At 40.7% G+C, this 23019-nt stretch overlaps 1 protein-coding gene across 12 annotated transcripts in view; it reads left to right on the top strand.

The window, feature by feature from the left end:
* Positions 1-22610, top strand: part of LOC311142083 (long-chain-fatty-acid--CoA ligase 4-like) — a 28610-nt gene extending 6000 nt beyond the window's left edge. For all 12 annotated transcript variants that reach the window (XM_084177659.1, XM_084177655.1, XM_084177657.1 and 9 more), the window contains 11 exons: positions 3979-4117; positions 4424-4574; positions 4861-4984; positions 5101-5172; positions 5433-5572; positions 12499-12671; positions 14414-14488; positions 17820-18008; positions 18243-18357; positions 18534-18691; positions 18850-22610. In XM_084177659.1, the coding sequence (XP_084033785.1) occupies positions 3979-4117; positions 4424-4574; positions 4861-4984; positions 5101-5172; positions 5433-5572; positions 12499-12671; positions 14414-14488; positions 17820-18008; positions 18243-18357; positions 18534-18691; positions 18850-19007 (1494 nt within the window). In that variant the 3' untranslated portion in view covers positions 19008-22610. The remainder of the gene's footprint in view (positions 1-3978; positions 4118-4423; positions 4575-4860; positions 4985-5100; positions 5173-5432; positions 5573-12498; positions 12672-14413; positions 14489-17819; positions 18009-18242; positions 18358-18533; positions 18692-18849) is intronic.
* Positions 22611-23019: the final 409 nt, after the last annotated feature.

The following is a 23019-nucleotide window of genomic DNA, read 5'->3' as shown; positions in this document are numbered from 1 at the left end:
CCTGTTACATGAACTGAACTCTTGTTTTAATATGGTGAAACTATTCCTTTTAAAATATTTATTCCAAAAGAAACATTGAACATATAATATTCAAATCATAGTGTAAAAGCAGGTGAGCTGGTTCTACTATTATTGGCAATTTTCTGATGTTTTGTTTGTGGTGGAAAACTGAGCGGGTCGTGCACACCACATCCACCCTGTTAACATTAGATAAGACTAGAGATGTTTTAGCAATATTTTTTGGGGGGTGAAGCTTGCATTCAATTGCCACTCTCTGTTGCACACAACAAGCGTCCCCCTGTCACGAGGGTATTTATGGCTGATTTAAGATGAAATGGTCAAACCTGTTACTTTATTTGGCACTTAATAGGCACTTACTATAGTACTTTTTATTTATTTATATATATACACATATACTGTACATACATATACAGTTGAAGTCGGAAGTTTACATACACCTTAGCCAAATACATTTAAACTCAGTTTTTCAAAATTCCTGACATTTAATCCTAGTATAAATTCCCTGTCTTAGGTCAGTTAGGATCACCACTTTATTTTAAGAATGTGAAATGTCAGAATAATAGTAGAGGGAATGATTTATTTCAGCTTTTATTTATTTCATCACACTCAATTAGTATTTGGTAGCATTGCCTTTAAATTGTTTAACTTGGGTCAAACGTTTCGGGTAGCCTTCCACAAGCTTCCCACAATAAGTTGTGTGAATTTTGGCCTATTCCTCCTGACAGAGCTGGTGTAACTGAGTCAGGTTTGTAGGCCTCCTTGCTCGCACACGCTTTTTCAGTTCTGCCCACAAATTTTCTATAGGCTTGAGGTCAGGGCTTTGTGATGGCCACTCCAATACCTTGACTTTGTTGTCCTTAAACCATTTTGCCACAACTTTGGAAGTATGCTTGGGGTCATTGTCCATTTGGAAGACCCATTTGCGACCAAGCTTTAACTTCCTGACTGATGTCTTGAGATGTTGCTTCAATATATCCACATAATTTTCCTTCCTGATGCTGCCACCCCCGTGCTTCACAGTTGGGATGATGTTCTTCGGCTTGCCAACAACCCCCTTTTTCCTCCAAACATAACGATGGTCATTATGGCCAAACTAAGTTACACCAGCTCTGTCAGGAGGAATGGGCCAAAATTCACCCAACTTATTGTGGGAAGCTTGTGGAAAGCTACCCGAAACGTTTGACCCAAGTTAAACAATTTAAAGGCAATGCTACCAAATACTAATCGAGTGTATGTAAACTTCTGACCCACTGCGAATGTGATGAAATAAATAAAAGCTGAAATAAATCATTCTCTCTACTATTATTCAGACATTTCACATTCTTAAAATAAAGTGGTGATCCTAACTGACCTAAGACAGGGAATCTTTACTATTATTAAATGTCAGGAATTGTGAAAAACTGAGTTTAAATGTATTTGGCTAATGTGTATGTACATTTCTAACTTGAACTATGTGTATATATATATGTATATATACATACATACACATACATACATACATACATACATACATACATACATATAAATACATATACATACACATATATACAGTGGGGGAAAAAAGTATTTAGTCAGCCACCAATTGTGCAAGTTCTCCCACTTAAAAAGATGAGAGAGGCCTGTAATTTTCATCATAGGTACACGTCAACTATGACAGACAAATTGAGAAAAATTTTTCCAGAAAATCCCATTGTAGGATTTTTAATGAATTTATTTGCAAATTATGGTGGAAAATAAGTATTTGGTCACCTACAAACAAGCAAGATTTCTGGCTCTCACAGACCTGTAACTTCTTCTTTAAGAGGCTCCTCTGTCCTCCACTCGTTACCTGTATTAATGGCACCTGTTTGAACTTGTTATCAGTATAAAAGACACCTGTCCACAACCTCAAACAGTCACACTCCAAACTTCACAATGGCCAAGACCAAAGAGCTGTCAAAGGACACCAAAAACAAAATTGTAGACCTGCACCAGGCTGGGAAGACTGAATCTGCAATAGGTAAGCAGCTTGGTTTGAAGAAATCAACTGTGGGAGCAATTATTAGGAAATGGAAGACATACTGATAATCTCCCTCGATCTGGGGCTCCACGCAAGATCTCACCCCGTGGGGTCAAAATGATCACAAGAACGGTGAGCAAAAATCCCAGAACCACACGGGGGGACCTAGTGAATGACCTGCAGAGAGCTGGGACCAAAGTAACAAAGCCAACCATCAGTAACACACTACGCCGCCAGGGACTCAAATCCTGCAGTGCGAGACGTGTCCCCCTGCTTAAGCCAGTACATGTCCAGGCCCGTCTGAAGTGCTTGGCATCAGCATGACAATGATCCCAAACACACCACCCGGGCAACGAAGGAGTGGCTTCGTAAGAAGCATTTCAAGGTCCTGGAGTGGCCTAGCCAGTCTCCAGATCTCAACCCCATAGAACATCTTTGGAGGGAGTTGAAAGTCTGTGTTGCCCAGCGACAGCCCCAAAACATCACTGCTCTAGAGGAGATCTGCATGGAGGAATGGGCCAAAATACCAGCAACAGTGTGTGAAAACCTTGTGAAGACTTACAGAAAACGTTTGACCTGTGTCATTGCCAACAAAGGGTATATAACAAAGTATTGAGAAACTTTTGTTATTGACCAAATACTTATTTTCCACCATCATATGCCAATAAATTCATTAAAAATCCTACAATGTGATTTTCTGGATTTTTTTTTCTCATTTTGTCTGTCATAGTTGACGTGTACCTATGATGAAAATTACAGGCCTCTCTCATCTTTTTAAGTGGGAGAACTTGCACAATTGGTGGCTGACTAAATACTTTTTTTCCCCACTGTACATATCCTTTAAAAAAATATATTTCCCTTTATTACTTTCCAACCCCACCACCCCTTCCCTAATTGGAGTAAACTAGTGAACGCTTAGGCCTCTACTTCCAGCTTAAACATACTATATACATTTTACATTTTATGTACACAGTCAATTTTACAATAATTATATTTTGTTTGTTTTTACTCCTGAACTTCCTCTACCCTCAACCTCTCCGATCATTTTCATGATGTCCATCCTAATTGGAGTAAACTAGTGAACGCTTAGGCCTCTACTTCCAGCTTAAACATACTATATACATTTTACATTTTATGTACACAGTCAATTTTACAATAATTATATTTTGTTTGTTTTTACTCCTGAACTTCCTCTACCCTCAACCTCTCCGATCATTTTCATGATGTCCATCCTAATTGGAGTAAACTAGTGAACGCTTAGGCCTCTACTTCCAGCTTAAACATACTATATACATTTTACATTTTATGTACACAGTCAATTTTACAATAATTATATTTTGTTTGTTTTTACTCCTGAACTTCCTCTACCCTCAACCTCTCCGATCATTTTCATGATGTCCATCCGGTTTGCTTCTATATGCCATATCTCTCCAACTGTGCTCCTTCACAAAAGCTCTCAACCTATAACCTATATACTTATTATGGACACAGCATGCCCTACATTAGTTATCTTGCTGTTATTAGTTGTTGTTAGTTGTTATTAGTCCCATCATTCAGCTCCATTTAACACCTCCCATCTGTTTCTTAACACCATCCATATTGGATTTCTATTTGCCATATAGTTTTCATTTTTATTAATTTGAACATGTGCTCTTTATTACAGAATGTTAAAATTAGGTGAAATCCAAAGTTTTTTTTGACCAAGTTACACTTCTCAAAAGGCACCGAATTGGTGGAACGACCAAGCTATCTTTTCAGAAAGGATGTGTGTAATCACCTCCGTAGGTCAAGGAGGAAGTTAAAAACACACGGGGTGTTTGTGTGTGAACTGAGATGTGTTGTTCACCTGAAAAACAAGCCCCTGATATCATCAAAACTTGAATGAACCCTAAAGGCATTTAGGACACAGGGGCTGAGATTACATTCCAAATAATGATGTCTTCCTGTGTGTCTGATAGAATGTTTTGCCAGAAATGCGCAACCTGAAGCACGTTATATATGTGGACAACAAGAGCATCAGCAGGACGGGCTACCCTGAGGGCATTCAGATCTACAGCATGCAGGCAGTACAGGAGTTGGGAGCCAAACCTGACAACTGTACGTGAAAACACATCAACAGCACTTTTCATATACAAAACACACAGGTCACACTGTTGGGTCACTGTTTTAGGTCACTCTTGTATGTCAAACAGTGTTTGCACTGAAACTTGAGTTTACATATGGCCCAGATGTCATTGTAGAGATGGTAAAATGTATAAGCAGGTAAAAAATATAGTAAAGTATAATATGCACATATGCTGGAAGTTTAGTTTCCCACAGCGTAGTAAAGCATGTACTGGCTTGGACTTTACCATTTATTTTCTAAGCATTATTAAGTGACGTGTCCCCCTCTGCTCCTGGCAGTGAGTGTAGCGGTGCAGCGGCCCCAGCCCACAGACCTGGCCGTGGTCATGTACACCAGCGGCTCAACTGGACGACCCAAAGGAGTCATGATCATCCACAGCAACCTGATCGCTGGCATGACGGGCCAGTGTGAGAGGATCCCAGGACTGGGGTGAGAAGAGCACTCTACCACAGCGCCTCTATCTAGTATCTAACCACCATTTAACTAGGCTAGTCAGGTCTCTGCATCACATTCTCATGTCAGACGCAATGTTTTGAAACAGCAGACAGAAGTGTAATGTACTGATGATAATCTTGCCTAAACTTGATAATTAGATAGACAGTATTGTCGAAGTGCATAACCGCTGTGGTGCAGGGTTCCAGATATTGAAGATGTAAAGTGTTGCCTCATCTTCATATTGCTTACAGTAGTGTGTTGTGTTTGTGTCCATGTGCAGGCCAAACGATACCTACATTGGCTACCTGCCTCTAGCTCATGTGCTGGAAATGACTGCTGAGATCTCATGTATGACGTATGGCTGCAGGATTGGCTACTCTTCCCCACAAACACTCTCTGACCAGGTAATAGACTCAGCAGTTTGATCTAAATCGATATAATTGATCTTGCATATTTTTTGTTTTTTGTTTTGCAAAGTGGGCAACAATCTAATGTTATTTTGATATCTTCTCTATTGCAGTCAACAAAAATCAAGAAGGGCAGTAAAGGAGACTGCTCTGTGTTGAGGCCTACTCTGATGGCAGCTGTACCGGTAAGAACGAGCATCCTTCCTTACACTTTCTGCTTATCACTGATGTGTTAGTGTTCTATAAAAGGTTGGCTTCTTTAGAGATTTTTAGAGGTCAGCTTTAGAGGACATCTTCTAACAGGTTATTATGTTGGTTCTTTGAGGTTCGCTGATAACTATCCTGAAGCATTTACTTCCTCTGTAGACAGTGGAAGCAGAGATTTGACATATGGATTATAAAAAGAAAAACTGTCACAAACAGATGTTTATCTGTTATCTGTCAGGAAATAATGGACCGCATCTACAAGAATGTGATGAACAAGGTGCAGGAGATGAACTATGTGCAGAGGACACTCTTTAAACTGGGCTACAACTACAAATTGGAACAGATCAAATTGGGCTACGATGCCCCACTCTGCAACATGTGAGTACACCAGGACACACACACACATATACACACACACACACTGCAGCATGTTTCTATCTACCGTACACAATCCTGTTACATGCACATAGCTATCTCTATAGGTCAGATCCCTGATACAAGATTAGTGCATAAATCAAATAACATTTTATTGGTCACATGCACCAAATACAACAGGTGTAGACTTTACAGGGAAATGCTTACTTACGAGCCCATTCCCAACAATGCAGAGTTTAAAAACTAAGACAAAAATTTGCTAAATAAAAAAGGAAATAGTAACACAATAAAAACAATAACGAGGCTATATACAAGGAGTACCAGTACCAAATCAATGTGCAGGTGTATGAGGTAGTTGAGGTAATACAGTATGTACATGGGTATGGGTAAAAATGACTAGACAGTCAGGATATATAATAAACAGAGTAGCAGCAGCTTATGTGAAAGTGTGTGTGTGTGTGTTTTGTGTGTGTGAGCATATGTAGTGTGTGTATGTTGGAGTGTCAGTGTAGTATGTGTGAGTGTGTGGGTAGAGTCTAGTGAGTGTGCATAGAGCCAGTGCAAGGGAGTCAGTGCAAAAACAATTAAGATAAAGAAATCAATAATAAAGGGGGTCAATGTAAATTGTCCGGGTAGCCTTTTGATGAACTGTTTAGCAGTCGTGGCTTGGGGATAGAAGCTGTTCAGGTGCCTACTGGTCCGTACGCACTACCCTCTGTAGTGTCTTGCGGTCGGATGCCGAGCAGTTGCCATACCAAGCGGTGATGCAGCCAGTCAAGATGCTCTCAGTGGTGCAGCTGTATAACTTTTTGAGGATCTGAGGGCCCATGCCACATTTATTCAGCTTCCTGAGGGAGAAGAGGCGTTGTCGTGCCCTCTTCACTACTGTGTTGGTGTGTTCAGACCATGATAGGTCCTTTAGTGATGTGGACACTGAGGAACTTGAAGCTCTCGACCCGCTCCACTACGGCCCTGTCTGTGAACGGGGGCGTGTTCAGCCCTCCGTTTCCTGTAGTCCATGATAAGCTCCTTTGTCTTGCCCATATTGAGGGAGATGTTGTTGTCCTGGCACCACACTGCCAGGTCTCTGACCTCCTCCCTATAGGCTGTCTCATCATTGGTGATCAGGCCTACCACTGTCGTGTCGTCTGAAAATGTAATGATGGTTTTGGAGTCGTGCGCTGCCACGCAGTCGTGGGTAAACAGGGAGTACAGGAGGGGACTGAGCACGCACCCCTGAGGGGCCCCCGTGTTGAGGGTCAGCGTGGCGGATGTTTTGTTGCCTACCCTCACCACCTGGTGGCGGCCTGTCAGGAAGTCCAGGATCCAGTTGCAGAGGGAGGTGTTTAGTCCCAGGGTCCTTAGCTTGACTTTTTCCACATTTTGTTGTGTTACAGCCTGAATTTAAAATGTATTAAATTGAAATGTTTTGTCACTGGCTTACACACAATACCCCATAATATGGAATTAAGTTTGACATTTTTACAAATTAATTAAAAATGAAAAGCTGAAATGTCTTGAGTCAATAAGTACTCAACCTCTTTGTTATGGCAAGCCAAAATAAGTTCAGGAGTAAACATTTACTTAACAGGTTGCATGGTCTCACTCTGTGTGCAATAATAGTGTTTAACATGATTTTTGAATGACTCTCTAATTTCTGTACCCCACACATACAATTTGAGCATTGAATTTCAAACACAGATTAAACCACAAAGACCACTGAGGTTTTACAAGGCCTCGCAAAGAAGGGCACCTATTAAAAGACATTGAATATGCCTTTGAGCATGGTGAAGTTATTAATTCTACTTTGGATGGTGTATCAATACACCCAGTCACTACAAAGATGCAGGCGTCCTTCCTAACTCAGTTGACGGAGAAGAAGGAAACCGCACAGGGATTTCAGCACGAGGCCGATGGTGACTTTAAAAACAGTTACAGAGTTGAATGGCTGTGATGGGAGAAAACTTAGGATGGATCAACAACATTGTAGTTACTCCACAATACTAACCTAATTGACAAAGTGAAAAGAAGGAAGCCTGTACAGAATAAAAATATTCCAAAATATGCATCCGGTTTGCAACAAGTCACTAAAGTAATACTGCAAAAAATATGGCAAAGCAGTTAACTTTTTGTCCTGAATACAAAGTGTTATGTTTGGGGCAAATCCAATACAACACATTAGTGAGAACACTTTCCATATTTTCAAGCATAATGGTGGCTGCATCATGTTATGGGTATGCTTGTAATCGTTAAGGACTGGAGAGTTTTTCAGGATAAAAAATAAACTAAATGTAACTAAGCACAGGTAAAATCCTAGAGGAAAACCTGGTTCAGTCTGCTTTCCACCAGACACTGGGAGATGAATTTATCTTTCAGCAGGAAAATAACCTAAATCTACTTGAAAACCTATGGCAAGAAAAATGGTTGTCTAGCAATGATTAATGAACAACCAATTTTACAGAGCTTGAAGAATTTTGAAAATAATAATGTGCAAATGTTGCACAATCCAGGTGTGGAAAGCTCTTAGAGACTTACCCAGAAAGACTCTTTCTTCTTCTTCGCTTCTACATTGACTCAGGGTTGTGAATACTTATGTAAATGAGATATTTATGTATATCATTTTCAATACATTTGCCACAAAAAATTAAAACATTTTCACTTTGTCATTATGGGGTATGGTGTGTAGATGGGTGAGAGAAAAAAATCTAATTAATCCATTTTGAATTCAGGCTGTAAAACAACAAAATATGGAATAAGTCAAGGGGTATAAATACTTTCTGAAGGCACTGTAGGTGTTCCTTTTGTCCCGATGGGAAAGGGCAATGTGGAGTGCAATAGAGATTGCGTAATCTGTGGATCTGTTGGGGCAGTATGTAAATTGGAGTGGGTCCAGGTTTCTGTGATGATGGTGTTGATGTGAGCCATGACCCGCCTTTCAAAGCATTTCATGGCTACAGATGTGTGTGCTACGGGGCGGTAGTCATTTAGACAGGTTACCTTGGCGTTCTTAGGTACAGGGACTATGGTGGTTTGCTTGAAACATGTAGGTATTACAGACTGGGTCAGAGAGAGGTTGAAAATGTCAGTGAAGACACTTGCCAGCTGGTCAGCGCATGCTCTGAGTACGCGTCCTGGTAATCCGTCTGGCCCTGCGGCCTTGTGAATCTTAACCTGTTTAAAGGTCTTACTCACATCGGCTACGAAGAGCGTGATCATACAGTCGTCCGGAACAGCTGGCGCTCTCACGCATGGTTCAGTGTTGTTTGCCTCAAAGCAAGCATAAAGGCATTTAGCTCATCTGGTAAACTTGCGTGACTGGGCAGCTCTCAGCTGGGTTTCCCTTAGTAATCCATGATAGTTTGCAAATCCTGCCACATCCGATGAGCATCAGAGCCGGTGTAGTAGGATTCCATCTTAGTCTTGTATTGACACTTTGCCAGTTTGATGGTTCTTCGGAAGGCGTAGCGGGATTTCTTATAAGCATCTGGATTAGTGTCCTCCTTAAAGTCATAAACATTGATAAATGTCAGTACATAAAAAGACAAACATTTGCAAAATGCCACTACAGTGGGGGAAAAAAGTATTTAGTCAGCAACCAATTGTGCAAGTTCTCCCACTTAAAAAGATGAGAGAGGCCTGCAATTTTCATCATAGGTACACGTCAACTATGAGAAAAATTCCTCTGCATGGAGGAATGAGAAAAAGAAATCCAGAAAATCACATTGTAGGATTTTTTATGAATTTATTTGCAAATTATGGTGGAAAATAAGTATTTGGTCACCTACAAACAAGCAAGATGTCTGGCTCTCACAGACCTGTAACTTCTTCTTTAAGAGGCTCCTCTGTCCTCCACTCGTTACCTGTATTAATGGCACCTGTTTGAACTTGTTATCAGTATAAAAGACACCTGTCCACAACCTCAAACAGTCACACTCCAAACTCCACTATGGCCAAGACCAAAGAGCTGTCAAAGGACACCAGAAACAAAATTGTAGACCTGCACCAGGCTGGGAAGACTGAATCTGCATTAGGTAAGCAGCTTGGTTTGAAGAAATCAACTGTGGGAGCAATTATTAGGAAATGGAAGACATACAAGACCACTGATAATCTCCCTCGATCTGGGGCTCCACGCAAGATCTCACCCCGTGGGGTCAAAATGATCACAAGAACGGTGAGCAAAAATTCCAGAACCACACGGGGGGACCTAGTGAATGACCTGCAGAGAGCTGGGACCAAAGTAACAAAGCTTACCATCAGTAACACACTACGCCACCAGGGACTCAAATCCTGCAGTGCCAGACGTGTCCCCCTGCTTAAGCCAGTACATGTCCAGGCCCGTCTGAAGTTTGCTAGAGTGCATTTGGATGATCCAGAAGAGGATTGGGAGAATGTCATATGATCAGATGAAACCAAAATAGAACTTTTTTGGTAAAAACTCAACTCGTCGTGTTTGGAGGACAAAGAATGCTGAGTTGCATCCAAAGAACACCCATACCTACTGTGAAGCATGGGGGTGGAAACATCATGCTTTGGGGCTGTTTTTCTGCAAAGGGACCAGGACGACTGATCCGTGTAAAGGAGAGAATGAATGGGGCCATGTATCGTGAGATTTTTGAGTGAAAACCTCCTTCCATCAGCAAGGGCATTGAAGATGAAACGTGGCTGGGTCTTTCAGCATGACAATGATCCCAAACACACCACCCGGGCAACAAAGGAGTGGCTTCGTAAGAAGCATTTCAAGGTCCTGGAGTGGCCTAGCCAGTCTCCAGATCTCAACCCCATAGAAAATCTTTGGAGGGAGTTGAAAGTCCGTGTTGCCCAGCGACAGCCCCAAAACATCACTGCTCTAGAGGAGATATGCATGGAGGAATGGGCCAAAATACCAGCAACAGTGTGTGAAAACCTTGTGAAGACTTACAGAAAACGTTTGACCTGTGTCATTGCCAACAAAGGGTATATAACAAAGTATTGAGAAACTTTTGTTATTGACCAAATACTTATTTTCCACCATAATTTGCAAATAAATTCATTAAAAATCCTACAATGTGTTTTTCTGGATTTTCTTTTCTCATTTTGTCTGTCATAGTTGACGTGTACCTATGATGAAAATTACAGGCCTCTCATCTTTTTAAGTGGGAGAACTTGCACAATTGGTGGCTGACTAAATACTTTTTTTCACCACTGTACATGGAATTAACAGATACAGTTTAAGTCGGAAGTTTACATACACCTTAGCCAAATACATTTAAACTCAGTTTTTCACAATTCCTGACATTTAATCCTAGTAACAATTCCCTGTCTTAGGTCAGTTAGGATCACCACTTTATTTTAAGAATGTGAAATGTCATAATAGTAGAGAGTGATTTATTTCAGCTTTTATTTATTTAATCACATTCCCAGTGGGTCAGAAGTTTACATACACTCAATTAGTATTTGGTATCATTGCCTTTAAATTGTTTAACTTGGGTCAAACGTTTCGGGTAGCCTTCCACAAGCTTCCCACAATAAGTTGGGTGAATTTTGGTTCATTCCTCCTGACAGAGCTGTCCATTTGGAAGACCCATTTGCGACCAAGCTTTAACTTCCTGACTGATGTCTTGAGATGTTGCTTCAATATATCCACATAATTTTCCTTCCTAATGATGCCATCTATTTTGTGAAGTGCACCAGTCCCACCTGCAACTAAGCACCCCCACAGCATGATGCTGCCACCCCTGTGCTTCACGGTTGGGATGGTGTTATTCGGCTTGCAAGCACCCCCCTTTTCCTCCAAACATAACGATGGTCAATATGGCCAAACAGTTATATTTTTGTTTTATCAGACCAGAGGACATTTCTCCAAAAAGTAAGATCTTTGTCCCCATGTGCAGTTGTAAACCGTAGTCTTGCTTTTTTATGGCGGTTTTGGAGCAGTGGCTTCTTCCTTGCTGAGCGGCCTTTCAGGTTATGTCGATATAGGATTCGTTTTACCGTGGATATAGATACTTTTGTACCTGTTTCCTCCAGCATCTTCACAAGGTCCTTTGCTGTTGTTCTGGGATTTATTTGCACTTTTCGCACCAAAGTACGTTCATCTCTAGGAGACAGAACGCGTCTCCTTCCTGAGCGGTATGACGGCTGCGTGGTCCCATGGTGTTTATACTTGCGAACTATTGTTTGTACAGATGAACGTGGTACCTTCAGGTGTTTGGGAATTGCTCCCAAGGACGAACCAGACTTGTGGAGGTCTTGGCTGATTTATTTTGATTTTCCCAAGATGTCAAGCAAAGAGGCACTGAGTTTGAAGGTAGGCCTTGAAATCCATCCACAGGTACACCTCCAATTGACTCAAATTATGTCAATTAGCCTATCAGAAGCTTCTAAAGCCATGACATCATTTTCTGGAATTTTCCAAGCTGTTTAAAGGCATAGTCAACTTAGTGTATGTAAACTTCTGACCCACTGGAATTGTGATACAGTGAATTATAAGTGAAATAATCTGTCTGTAAACAGTTGTTGGAAAAATTACTTGTGTCATGCACAAAGTAGATGTCGTAACCGACTTGCCAAAACTATATTTTGTTAACAAGATATTTGTGGAGTGGTTGAAAAACGAGTTTTAATGACTCCAACCTAAGTGTATGTAAACTTCCGACTTCAACTGTATAGCAAGGCTATATCAATCTACATGGGTTTTTCAATGCTGTATAGATTTGTCCTCTGGAATCTATATATTTGAAGTTTATGTTTGTCTGTATTTTGACTGGTTTTAGTGGAAACAATATTTTCTTGTCTGCCAGTCAGTGCTGCTTATCAGTGATCAGGGTGTCCTTACTGATGAGTGTTGATTACGAAATAGCTCTATTTGATATCAGAGTGAAATTGCATCAGTAAACATGAACTAATGGGTAAGTTCAAAGTTGATTTCCTTCCTCTGTCCTGTCTGTCAGGCTGCTGTTTAAGAAGGTGAAGGCTCTGCTGGGAGGGAACATCAGGATGATGCTGTCAGGAGGAGCGCCCCTGTCCTCCGCCACCCAGCGCTTCATGAATATCTGCTTCTGCTGCCCCGTGGGACAGGGCTATGGCCTCACAGAGACCTGCGGAGCGGGTACCATCACAGAGGGTGAGTCAGGGCAGAAACAGCCACGGACTACTACTACTGGGGTCAGGGCATAAAATTAACACCCGTCAAATGCGGGTAGATTTAGGTATTGGCGGGTAAGAATGTCTATTTCACCAGCCACATTGGCGGGTGGTCAATTTGCAGGGCTCTACAGTGAGAGCATTACATTTGTAAATAAAAAGAGTTAAAAGTCAAGGATGAGCACATGTTCAAGTTAGGGTTAGAAAAATGCTGCGGTAGCTGTTTTCAAAGTACTTCTGCTGTTTTGTTTCATAGCTGCTAATTGCACAAAGAAATAGGAATCCTGTATATCCCACCTCACGAAGAAACACTGCCTGGCAGGGTAGCTGTGCGCAATGAGTGAAGTGATGATATATTCATTTTTGGAGGCTCAGGCATAAAAGTTGGTCTAATTTACTCAAAAGTCTACAAAGTGAGACTTTGTCCATGTGTTTCTTGGCAATTTACATTGTTGTGTTCACAAGCTTGGTTGTTTTTCAACATTAGTTTGAGTCTGCTGCTTCAACTTATAGAGAAGAGACGCCCTAGTCAGATCTTTAATCACACAGACATGTGACAGGACTCGAGTGGCCACTGTACCACGGGAACCTCCCGCCCTTAAAGGGGCAACTGAACATTTTGTCTCTGATATTTCGATTAAAAGACTCAGGTCACAAAAAATGAAATGAAATGTAGTAATATACCACTTTAATAATTACTTCTTACTAATACATTTATTGTTTTAGAAACATTACAGAGCATGGTCATACGTTTGTGTTTTTTGATGTAATTATGGGTAAAAAATATTTTGGCTGGTAAAGAATATGAGTGGCAGGTAGATGTTTTAATCGTAGTAGTAGTGTGTAGGAGAATGGTGGGCTCTCTGTCATTTGAGAATCTTCACCATTGTGTTTTTTGTTAGGAAATTATACCTATGCATGCCATGGCAATTCTGGGCTTTAGCCAAGACAGAGGTCTTTGAGAGCATGCTACTGCTCAGGCTTTTTTATCTATTGAGTTGCCCTGAGGGTTTCATGTCTTTAAACACACATACTCTGAGGTAAATGTCTTTGTTCAAGCCCCAACCTGTGAAAGGTTCTGTGATACTGGGATTGTTGATGGCAGAGGAATGGCAGCTATACTAAATATATAACTGTTTTGCGTCAATCGGCTTTGCTGTATAGGTCACACAGGTATCTGTCACTTTTCAGTGCATTCTGAATGTGGAAGGATATGTTTGTCCTATGCTATGCAGCAGTATTTGAGTGTGAAACAGTTTGTCGAATGACGCCAAATAACCACTGGGGCCGATAAGGCCATATCATTTAAGAGGACTTCAGGACATTGTTTCTTGGAACTTTCTTGGAAGGCAGAGGACAATGTACAAGTTCTTAGTTTAAAAACAAACACAACATTATATTTGATAACAAATCAATTATGTTTGCTATGATTTGATTTTCCACATAGATCAAAGCAGTGTATGAACTTTTCATGACAGTGTTGAAATTGTGAGCCTCCCCTCTCTGGTCAATCTGAAGGACAAGTATGTATCTTGCTTTATGCCCCAGATGTGCATGAGCATAAGCACTGATGCTTATTCTTTAATAAGAAAACCTTGATTTGAGAAATATTCAGAGACTGGTTTTTAGTAGGCCGGGTTACAGCCTACTACTGGCATCAGGTATTAAACTCTACGTGGGACTCTGTCTTTATTTATCTGTGATTGTGTGTTTTGTCTCCAGTGGCAGACTACAGCACTGGGAGAGTAGGAGCCCCCCTCATCTGCTGTGAGGTCAAACTACGAGACTGGGTTGAGGGTAAGAAATGAAGCCTATGGAAACAAACACTTATTTATGAAAATGTTTGATAAAGTGTACTGCACTGTTGAGGAGAGCGTGCAAGTAAGCATTTCACTGTATTGTTTACACCAGTGGTATTCAAACCTTTTCAGCAGGGACCCAAAAAAAATATGCCAGAATTTCTGGGGACCCCATTTTCCCCCCAAGATATTCTGGCAATCACACCCAAAATCAAATAACACAACCTTAAAATCGGTACATTTTGATTTTCACATTAACAAGGAATGTTAGATTCATAAAATGTTCATCTAAGAGAACCAATACATAAAGTGCCTTCAGAAAGTATTCATGCCCCTTGACTCTTTCCACATTGTGTTGTGTTACAGCCTGAATTCAAAAGTATTATATTATCTCACCCATCTACACACAATGCCCCATAATGACAAAGTGAAAACATATTTTTTGACATATTGAAAATTAAATACAGAAATATATTTTCAGAGTGAAAAGAAGGAAGCCTGTACAGAATAAAACATATTCCAAAACATGTATCCTGTTTGTAACAAGGCATTAAAGTAATAATGCAAAAAATGTGGAAAGCAATTCACTTTTTGTCCTGAACACTAAGTGTTTTGTTTGGGGCAAATCCAATACAGCACATTACTGAGTACCACTCTCCATATTTTCAAGCATAGTGGTGGCTGCATTATGTTATGGGTATGCTTGTAATCGTTAAGTACTGGGGAGTTTTTCAGGATAAAAAAGAAACGGAATGGAGCTAAGCACAGGCAAAATCCTAGAGGTAAACCTGGTTCAGTCTGCTTTCCACCAGACACTGGGAGATTAATTCACCTTTCAGCAGGACAATAACCTAAAACACAAGGCCAAATCTACACTGGAGTTACTTACCAAGATGACTGTGAATGTTCCTGAGTGGCCGAGTTACAGTTTTGACTTAAATCTACATGAAAATCTGTGGCAAGACCTGAAAAGGGTTGTCTAGCAATCGTTGTCTAGCAACGATCAAGCTTGAAGAATTTTGCAAAAGAGTAATGGGCTAATTAAGTGATAATGCCAGAGAAGCCGGTGTTTGGAGGATATATTGGCACGGGTGTTGTTAGGCCCGAGACTAAGTTTAGGGCCGGCAAACCGTGCCAATATATCCTCCGAACACCGGCTTCGAGGGCATTATGACTTTTATACAACAGGTTACCAACATATTCAAATAATGATTTACATATTTTCATTAAAACATTATTTTGATTAATTTATTAATACTATTTAATCCTTCCACAAGATATAGTCCTGACACAAAACTAGGTTTTCTAGAGACGCGACCCAGTCGTTCAGTCTTTTTGTTCTGTATCTATGGACGTGACCCAGTCGTTCAGTCTTTTTGTTCTGTATGTATGGACGCAACCCAGTCGTTCGTTCTAAATGTTCCATTGCCATACTGGCTGTCAACGTTCTTATCCCTTGCTTGCTAGCTAGCCAACTACGGCTAACTTACAGTCACGTCAAAAAGTGCAGCCAGAATAACAGCGAAGTAGCTGCATTTGCATTTGTTTAAGCTGTTTTCTAGTGACATTTATTTGGAGACATCATAACAATGAGCTAATGAGGTGCAATTTCGCCTGGCATAGAAAATGTGCTCACTTGTCAGGACACTGTTGTTCAGAGGACCTAGCCAACAACACAGCTACAGTAACACAATCACTTTAAACTGAAGCTGGAAAGACTGCAAATTAGCTGCGTTTCGTTGTAAATTTTTTCCCCACATTTCTTTTTGTATATATCCATAAAAATGATGCCAGCTGATTCATGATTTCGACTGGCTGAGAAACGCTGCCTGCCTGTCTGTCTCTTCCCGACTCCCGACACGTACATTACTATGGGCCAACAGGGGATCGAATTTCATTATTGAAACAATGTTGCAAATGTCGGAGAGACTGACAGCAAGGTTTATACAAATCTCCGCTGTTGAAAATGAAATGTTAGTCTAAAAGATAATGTCTAGATGCTTTTTATAGTGGAGCCTGGCTGGGCTGATGAGACAGTGGATTGCGCAGTCAGGTGGAACAGAGTAAATAGACATTTTAACGTCATAGATTTAGCCGGTGGCAATTTGTGGAATAAACACCGGCTGGAATGCGGTTTTAACCAATCAGCATTCAGGATTAGACCAACCCGTTGTATAATGTTGCACAATCTAGGTGTGCTAAACTCTTAGAGACCAACCCAGAAAGACTCACAGCTGTAATCGCTGCCAAAGGTGCTTCTACAAAGTATTGACTCAGGGGTGTGAATACTTATGTCAATTAGGTTAGTATTGTGGAGAAACTACTAAAGTAACTACTAAAGTATTACTGTAAAAACTTTGGTAAAGCAATTAACTTTTTTTCCTGAATACAAAGTGTTATGTTTGGGGCCAATACAACATATTACTGAGTACCACTCTCCATATTTTCAAGCATAGTGGTGGCTGCACCATTGGCCTCATGGTAAAATCCATGAGAGGTTTCCTTCCTCTCCGACAACTGAGTAAGGAAGGACGCCTGTAGCTTTGTAGTGACTGGGCTTATTGATACACAATCCAAAGTGCAATTAATAACTTCACCATACTCAAAGGGATATTCAATGTCAGTTCTTTTTTTTTATACCCATCTACCAATAGGTGCCCTTCTTTGCGGGGCATTGGAAAAGCTCCCTGGTCTTTGTGGTTGAATCTATGTTTGAAATTCACTGCTCGACTGAGAGACCTTACAGATAATTGTATGTGTGGGGTACAGAGATGAGGTAGTCATTCAAAAATCATGTCAAACACTATTATTGCACACAGAGTGAGTCCATGCAACTTATTATGTTACTTGTTAAGCACATTTTTACTCCTGAACTTATTTAGGCTTGCCATAACAATGGGTTTGAATACTTATTGACTCAAGACATCTCAGCTTTTCATTTTTAATTAATTTGTAAACATTTCTAAAAACATAATACCACTTTGACAATATGGGGTATTGTGTGTAGGCCAGTTACCAAAAATCTATATTTAATCAATTTTAAATGCAAGCTGTAACACCACAAAATGTGGAAAAAGTAAAGGGGTGTGAATTTGATTAGATTTTTGACACACACATATAGAATGCGTATCACGGATGACTTGGACATCCTCATTCAGTAGCTGCCCTATTTGCCTACTTTGCTTGTTTTTACCGTATTTGCATGTGACTCTCATTATGTGCCCTGATTTAGTTTCCATGTGGTTAGTTTCTTCCTGTTCCTAACAATCCTTTATACAGTTATTCTCTACCACCATGCCTCACTCTTATCTTCCCACTGTGTTCCCAAGGTGGATACACCAGCCAGGACCAGCCCCACCCCCGTGGAGAGATCATGATTGGTGGGCCCAACGTTACCATGGGTTACTATAAGAGCGAGCACCTGAACAATGACTTCTGGGTGGATGAGCAGGGCCAGAGATGGTTTTGTACCGGGGATGTGGGGGAGATCCACCCTGATGGCTGTCTGCAGATAGTGGGTGAGTGGCTGAGAGGAGGTGGAGAACATCTGAATAATAACACCAGTGCTCGCTGTTCATTGCACAACAGCTGCCTCTCAACACTTTATGACCATGAGGTAATACTGTCATAAACTATTCAAATTGATCCAAACAATGCTAACTGCCATAAAACCTCTCTGAAGAAGCAGATGTAAACAGTGCTATGCTGCCATATTTCAGTCTTTTCACTGACCCTCTCTACTCTGTTTGTAGACCGTAAGAAGGACCTAGTCAAACTGCAGGCAGGAGAATACGTGTCCTTGGGGAAAGTGGAGTCTGCTCTGAAGAACTGCCCCCTTATTGACAACATCTGTGCATATGCAAACAGGTAACTCTTCTGTCTGCTTTATACTATACACTTCTTTACATAGGACCGAACGATTTTACATTGATACCACATGCATTTGTGGTTATGTTTTAGTAGTTATTCTACATGTATCACCCCTAAAACATATTCAATGTGCATGCTCAAGTCTGTATAATTTTATTTTCTCTTGCTTTTAGTGACCAGAACTATGTGATAAGCTTTGTGGTACCGAACCAGAAGCAGCTGACAACTCTGGCCAATAACAATGGCATAAGTGTTGCCTGGGAGGACATCTGTAACCACCCAGCCATGGAGAAGGAGGTCCTGAAGGCCATCAAAGAGGTGGCTGTCTCAAGTAAGGCTGAAACCTACTCTGACACATATCTTATTAACTTGACTAACCAGATGGACAATAACCTACAATTAATAGACATCATTTTAGTGTGTGACAATAGAGGACTTTGCTCATGCCATGCATATCCCTTTTATATTAACCATTGTGCCCCCCCCCAGTCAAACTGCAGCGTTTTGAGATCCCAGTGAAAGTGCGTTTGAGCCCAGAGCCCTGGACCCCCGAGACTGGCCTGGTGACAGATGCATTCAAACTGAAGAGGAAGGAGCTGAAGAATCACTTCCAGACTGATATCGAGAGAATGTACGGAGGGAAGTAGAGCCACCATCCGATCTAACCAAAGAACGGTTTCCTTATAACTATCACCAGTGATGCGTGTGTGTGTCTGAATAATAATAATTCATTTCATTTGTATAGTGCTTTTCATAAGAGTTATCTCAAAGTGCTATTGAAAAAAAAGTGTACAAAACATTAGGAACACCTTCCTAATATTGAGTTGCACCCGCTTTTGCCCTCAGAACTGCCTCAATTCGTCAGGGCATGGACTCAAGGTGTCGAAAGTGTTCCACAGGAATGCTGGCCCATGTTGACTCCAATGCTTCCCACAGTTGTGTCAAATTGGCTGGATGTCCTTTGGCTGGTGGACCATTCTTGATGCACAAAGGAAACTGAAAAACCCAGCAACATTGCAGTTCTTGACACACTCAAACCGGTGCGCCTGGCACCTACTACCATACCTCGTTCAAAGGCACTTCAATATTTTTCCTTGCCCATTCACCCTTTGAATGGCACACATACACAATCCATGTCGCAATTGTCTCAAGGCTTAAACATTTTCTTTAACCTGTCTCCTCCCCTTCATCTACACTGATTGAAGTGGATTTAACAGGTGACATCAATAAGGGATCATAGCTTTCACCTGGTCAGTCTGTCATGGGAAGAGCAGGTGTTCCTAATATTTGTACACTCAGCGTATATACAATAAAACCAACATATATTTAGAATCAAGGCAGGTAAAATAGCAAGAGTGGGCTAGTTGCAAAATAGATTTTAGATTGGGACTAGGACTATGAAAAAGACAGTCTGTAGAAGTGGAATTTTAGGCCTGTTTTAAAAGTTCAGAGTGATGGAGAGGCTCTCAGGTCGTCAGGGAGAGCATTCCATAGGCGAGGGGCAAGGGAGCAGAAGGCTCGGTCCCCATAGTTCGGAATGTGTGTGTGTATGCTCACGTGTTTGCATATGCTTCAAAGCATTATGCCTGTGAACTGTAGAATTGTCTTTCCACGCCATCTCTTTTGTCAAATTATGAACATCAGTCCATAAAGTCCAGCACAGAGGAATCAGCTGGTTGGTTACCAGTATTTGTGTACATGCAGTTGTCTCCATGCTTAGGGGATCGCACAGCGTTGTGCAAATCTGCAATTCGAATGCAGGTATTGTATTTGCATATTGTAAGTTGCCTTTGGAATGTATTATTTTTTTGTCTGTTTAAGGGAGTTAGGTGTCATAATGTCTTGTGAATTGGCCATTGTCCATTTCCTGTAGCTGTAAGATAGGGTTGGGCAATTGGCGGCCCCTCTTTTGTAGGCCCGCAGATCAATTTTAGGAACTCATTCGGGGTCTCAACTTACTGTTGAGCGTTAGAATAGTAGAATACACAAGGTGCAATTTCTAAATTTGGTTGTGTATCACCAGGTTTTCTGTTGTTATGTCAGTCACTGACAGTCACTCAATTAGCCATGTCAGCTAACCATTTTTAGATTGTTAAGTCTTGCCAGCTATCTAAACTTGTAGTAATCATGGCCGAATACCAATCAGGCACGTGACCAGGGGCCCTGACCTCCAGGGGGCCCCTATTGATTTTGTTAAACACTCTCACTCAGATATCATATTAACATGATCATAAGTCATGGCAAAATTAGTAAAATTGCAGGAAATTAGCTTTAAAACTGTAAACATTTCTTTCCACCCCATAGCAAAATGGTTAGAATTGCAGGAAATGTACTTTAAAACGTACACTTTTCTCTCCACCGTCAAATCTCGCTTAGGGCCCCCAAAAGGCTAGGGCCGGCCCTGGCTACTGGTATAGAGTGGTAAGGAGGAGCTCTGTGGACCCATACTGTCCGGAAGTAATTTAGCCATTTTGCTATTTTCTCGAGCGGTCTCGTGTCAATTAACTCGTGACATTCCAGGATTATTCATCATACGAATAAAGTCCGATTTAATCAACAAATGCGATAGTCAGTTTAAAAACGGTTAAGGGTACAAGAGTGTGTACATATCTGGCTGTGTTGGCAAAATCACTACATATCCCATCGAGCCAAGCGGGGAGAGGCTGCCTGTTGTCACAGTTCCAGGACCAGTCAGAAATGTCCAGCTAACCCTACGCCAATGGATCTCAAAACTGAACTTACTTGGATTCGTGTTAAGTAGTAATGATGTCCCTCGCTACCGTTTTCTTACGAAACGACAGATAGCTCGAACCAGTCATGACTATTCAACAAAACAAATAATTTAAGTTTATTTCCAGCGAATTTCTTAGTTACATGATTGTATAACTAGCAAAGGAGTTTAAGTTGAGGGTCTAGCATAGTGCAGTTAGCCAGCTAGTTTAGTCAAATCAAATGTTATTTGTCGCATGCGCCGACTACAACAGGTGTAGACTTCACTGTGAAATGCTTACTTATGAGCCCTTTCCCAACAATGCAGAGTTAAAAAGTAAGAAAATAGTACCAAAAAGGGAAAACCGTGGAAAACAAGCTCGGGACAGGACATAGCTGGGCGCACATGGTCACTAGGCTAATTCAGACACAGATATTGTAGTTTTTATGCCTTAATATCAGGAGCAGGCGACGGGAAAAGTTAGATTAAACAATTCAGACACTGAAACGAGTACATCAGATGACAAATATTTAAGGAGAGCGAATCGATGACAAATATTTAAGGAGAGCGAATCGATATACAATCCCGAAATCAGCTGTAACTGTCAATAGTAAAACAAAGCTTAAAACGATATTTGAGTGAACCTGAATCCATAAAATGAATGGTGAAGTCGCTTCCGGACACGGTAGACACCTCTTCCTCACCACTTTATAATGCATTTACATAAGAGAGTTATGTAGTTTAACTGCACAAATTGATTGGTTGAACAAATCAGTTGACTGCATGTTTGGGCACGCAGATCCGCGAGCCATCGCGGCCCCTCATGATAAATGAAGATTTTTTTGTGGCCCCCATCAACGTACGTCCCTGCTGACCGGTAGTTTGATGAAAATAAAACATTTTGCTGCCCCCTAGTGTGCAAGCCTCCACAGTGCTGCTGTATACATTTGCTTGTTCTGTACATAGGATCACATAACTGCCACACAACTGCTGAGACCCCACAATCCTTCAGGCTATTGCACATAGATTAAACCTGAGTGTAATTTTTGACATTTTTGTCACCTGTGCTTATTTAACTTTTGTTTTCATGTTTTGAACCTGCTCATGACATTGTCATAGTGACACAACCCAACCCAAGTTGTCACCTTATGTTTTGGATTTTTCAGGTACTAGGTCTTTGGTATGGTGAATATCATTCTTACTATGTTACAGAATGGATTATAATTTTTGTTTGAGCAAAAATGAAGATAGTCCTTCAGCCTCTTTGTTTCATGATCTATTCCTACAACTCTGTTTTTGTATACTGTACAATATTTATAGACTTAGGTTATATGTTTCAAGTCATCTTTATAATGTGATAGTCATACATTTCTGACCTCTGGATCTGCCAATTTAATAGTCTGTATGCTCTTGAATAATTTTTTATTTTGTCACAAGGTTTATCAAGACATGAAATACTCTATATAATTAAATGAAATTTTTAGATGATATGCTGTTGAATCCAATTGAGTGGCATGTGTAAATAAAACTTGAATGTAAAGATTTTGTATGCATGTACATTAAGGTCAAGTTAAATGTTGAGCCATTTGAATTTTTTGGGATGAATTTCATACTATTGAACTGTTTAAAGGTCACAATTGTACTTCTTGAAACTTTGTGTGGAACGTTGATGAAAATGCTGTGAATCAGCAACTTTGCTTCAGCAAATGTACAGAAATTCAAAGCGAATGAGTTATAGCATTCTGAAGCTGTTTAACGTGGCATATAATGCAGTAAGAGGGAATTTATGGTGTCGTGGCCATCTGAAACATGCAAATCAATGCCAAAAATGTATATTTTGGTCCTCTGTAGCTCAATTGGTAGAGCATGGCTCTTGTAACGCCAGGGTAGTGGGTTCGATCCCCGGGACCACCCATACGTAAAAATGTATGCACACATGACTGTAAGTC

Source organism: Coregonus lavaretus (genome assembly GCF_964263955.1).
Source record: "Coregonus lavaretus genome assembly, chromosome: 15".
NCBI lineage: Eukaryota > Metazoa > Chordata > Actinopteri > Salmoniformes > Salmonidae > Coregonus > Coregonus lavaretus.
Note: the sequence above shows the minus strand (reverse complement) of the source record. Positions and strands in the feature narration are given on the sequence as shown.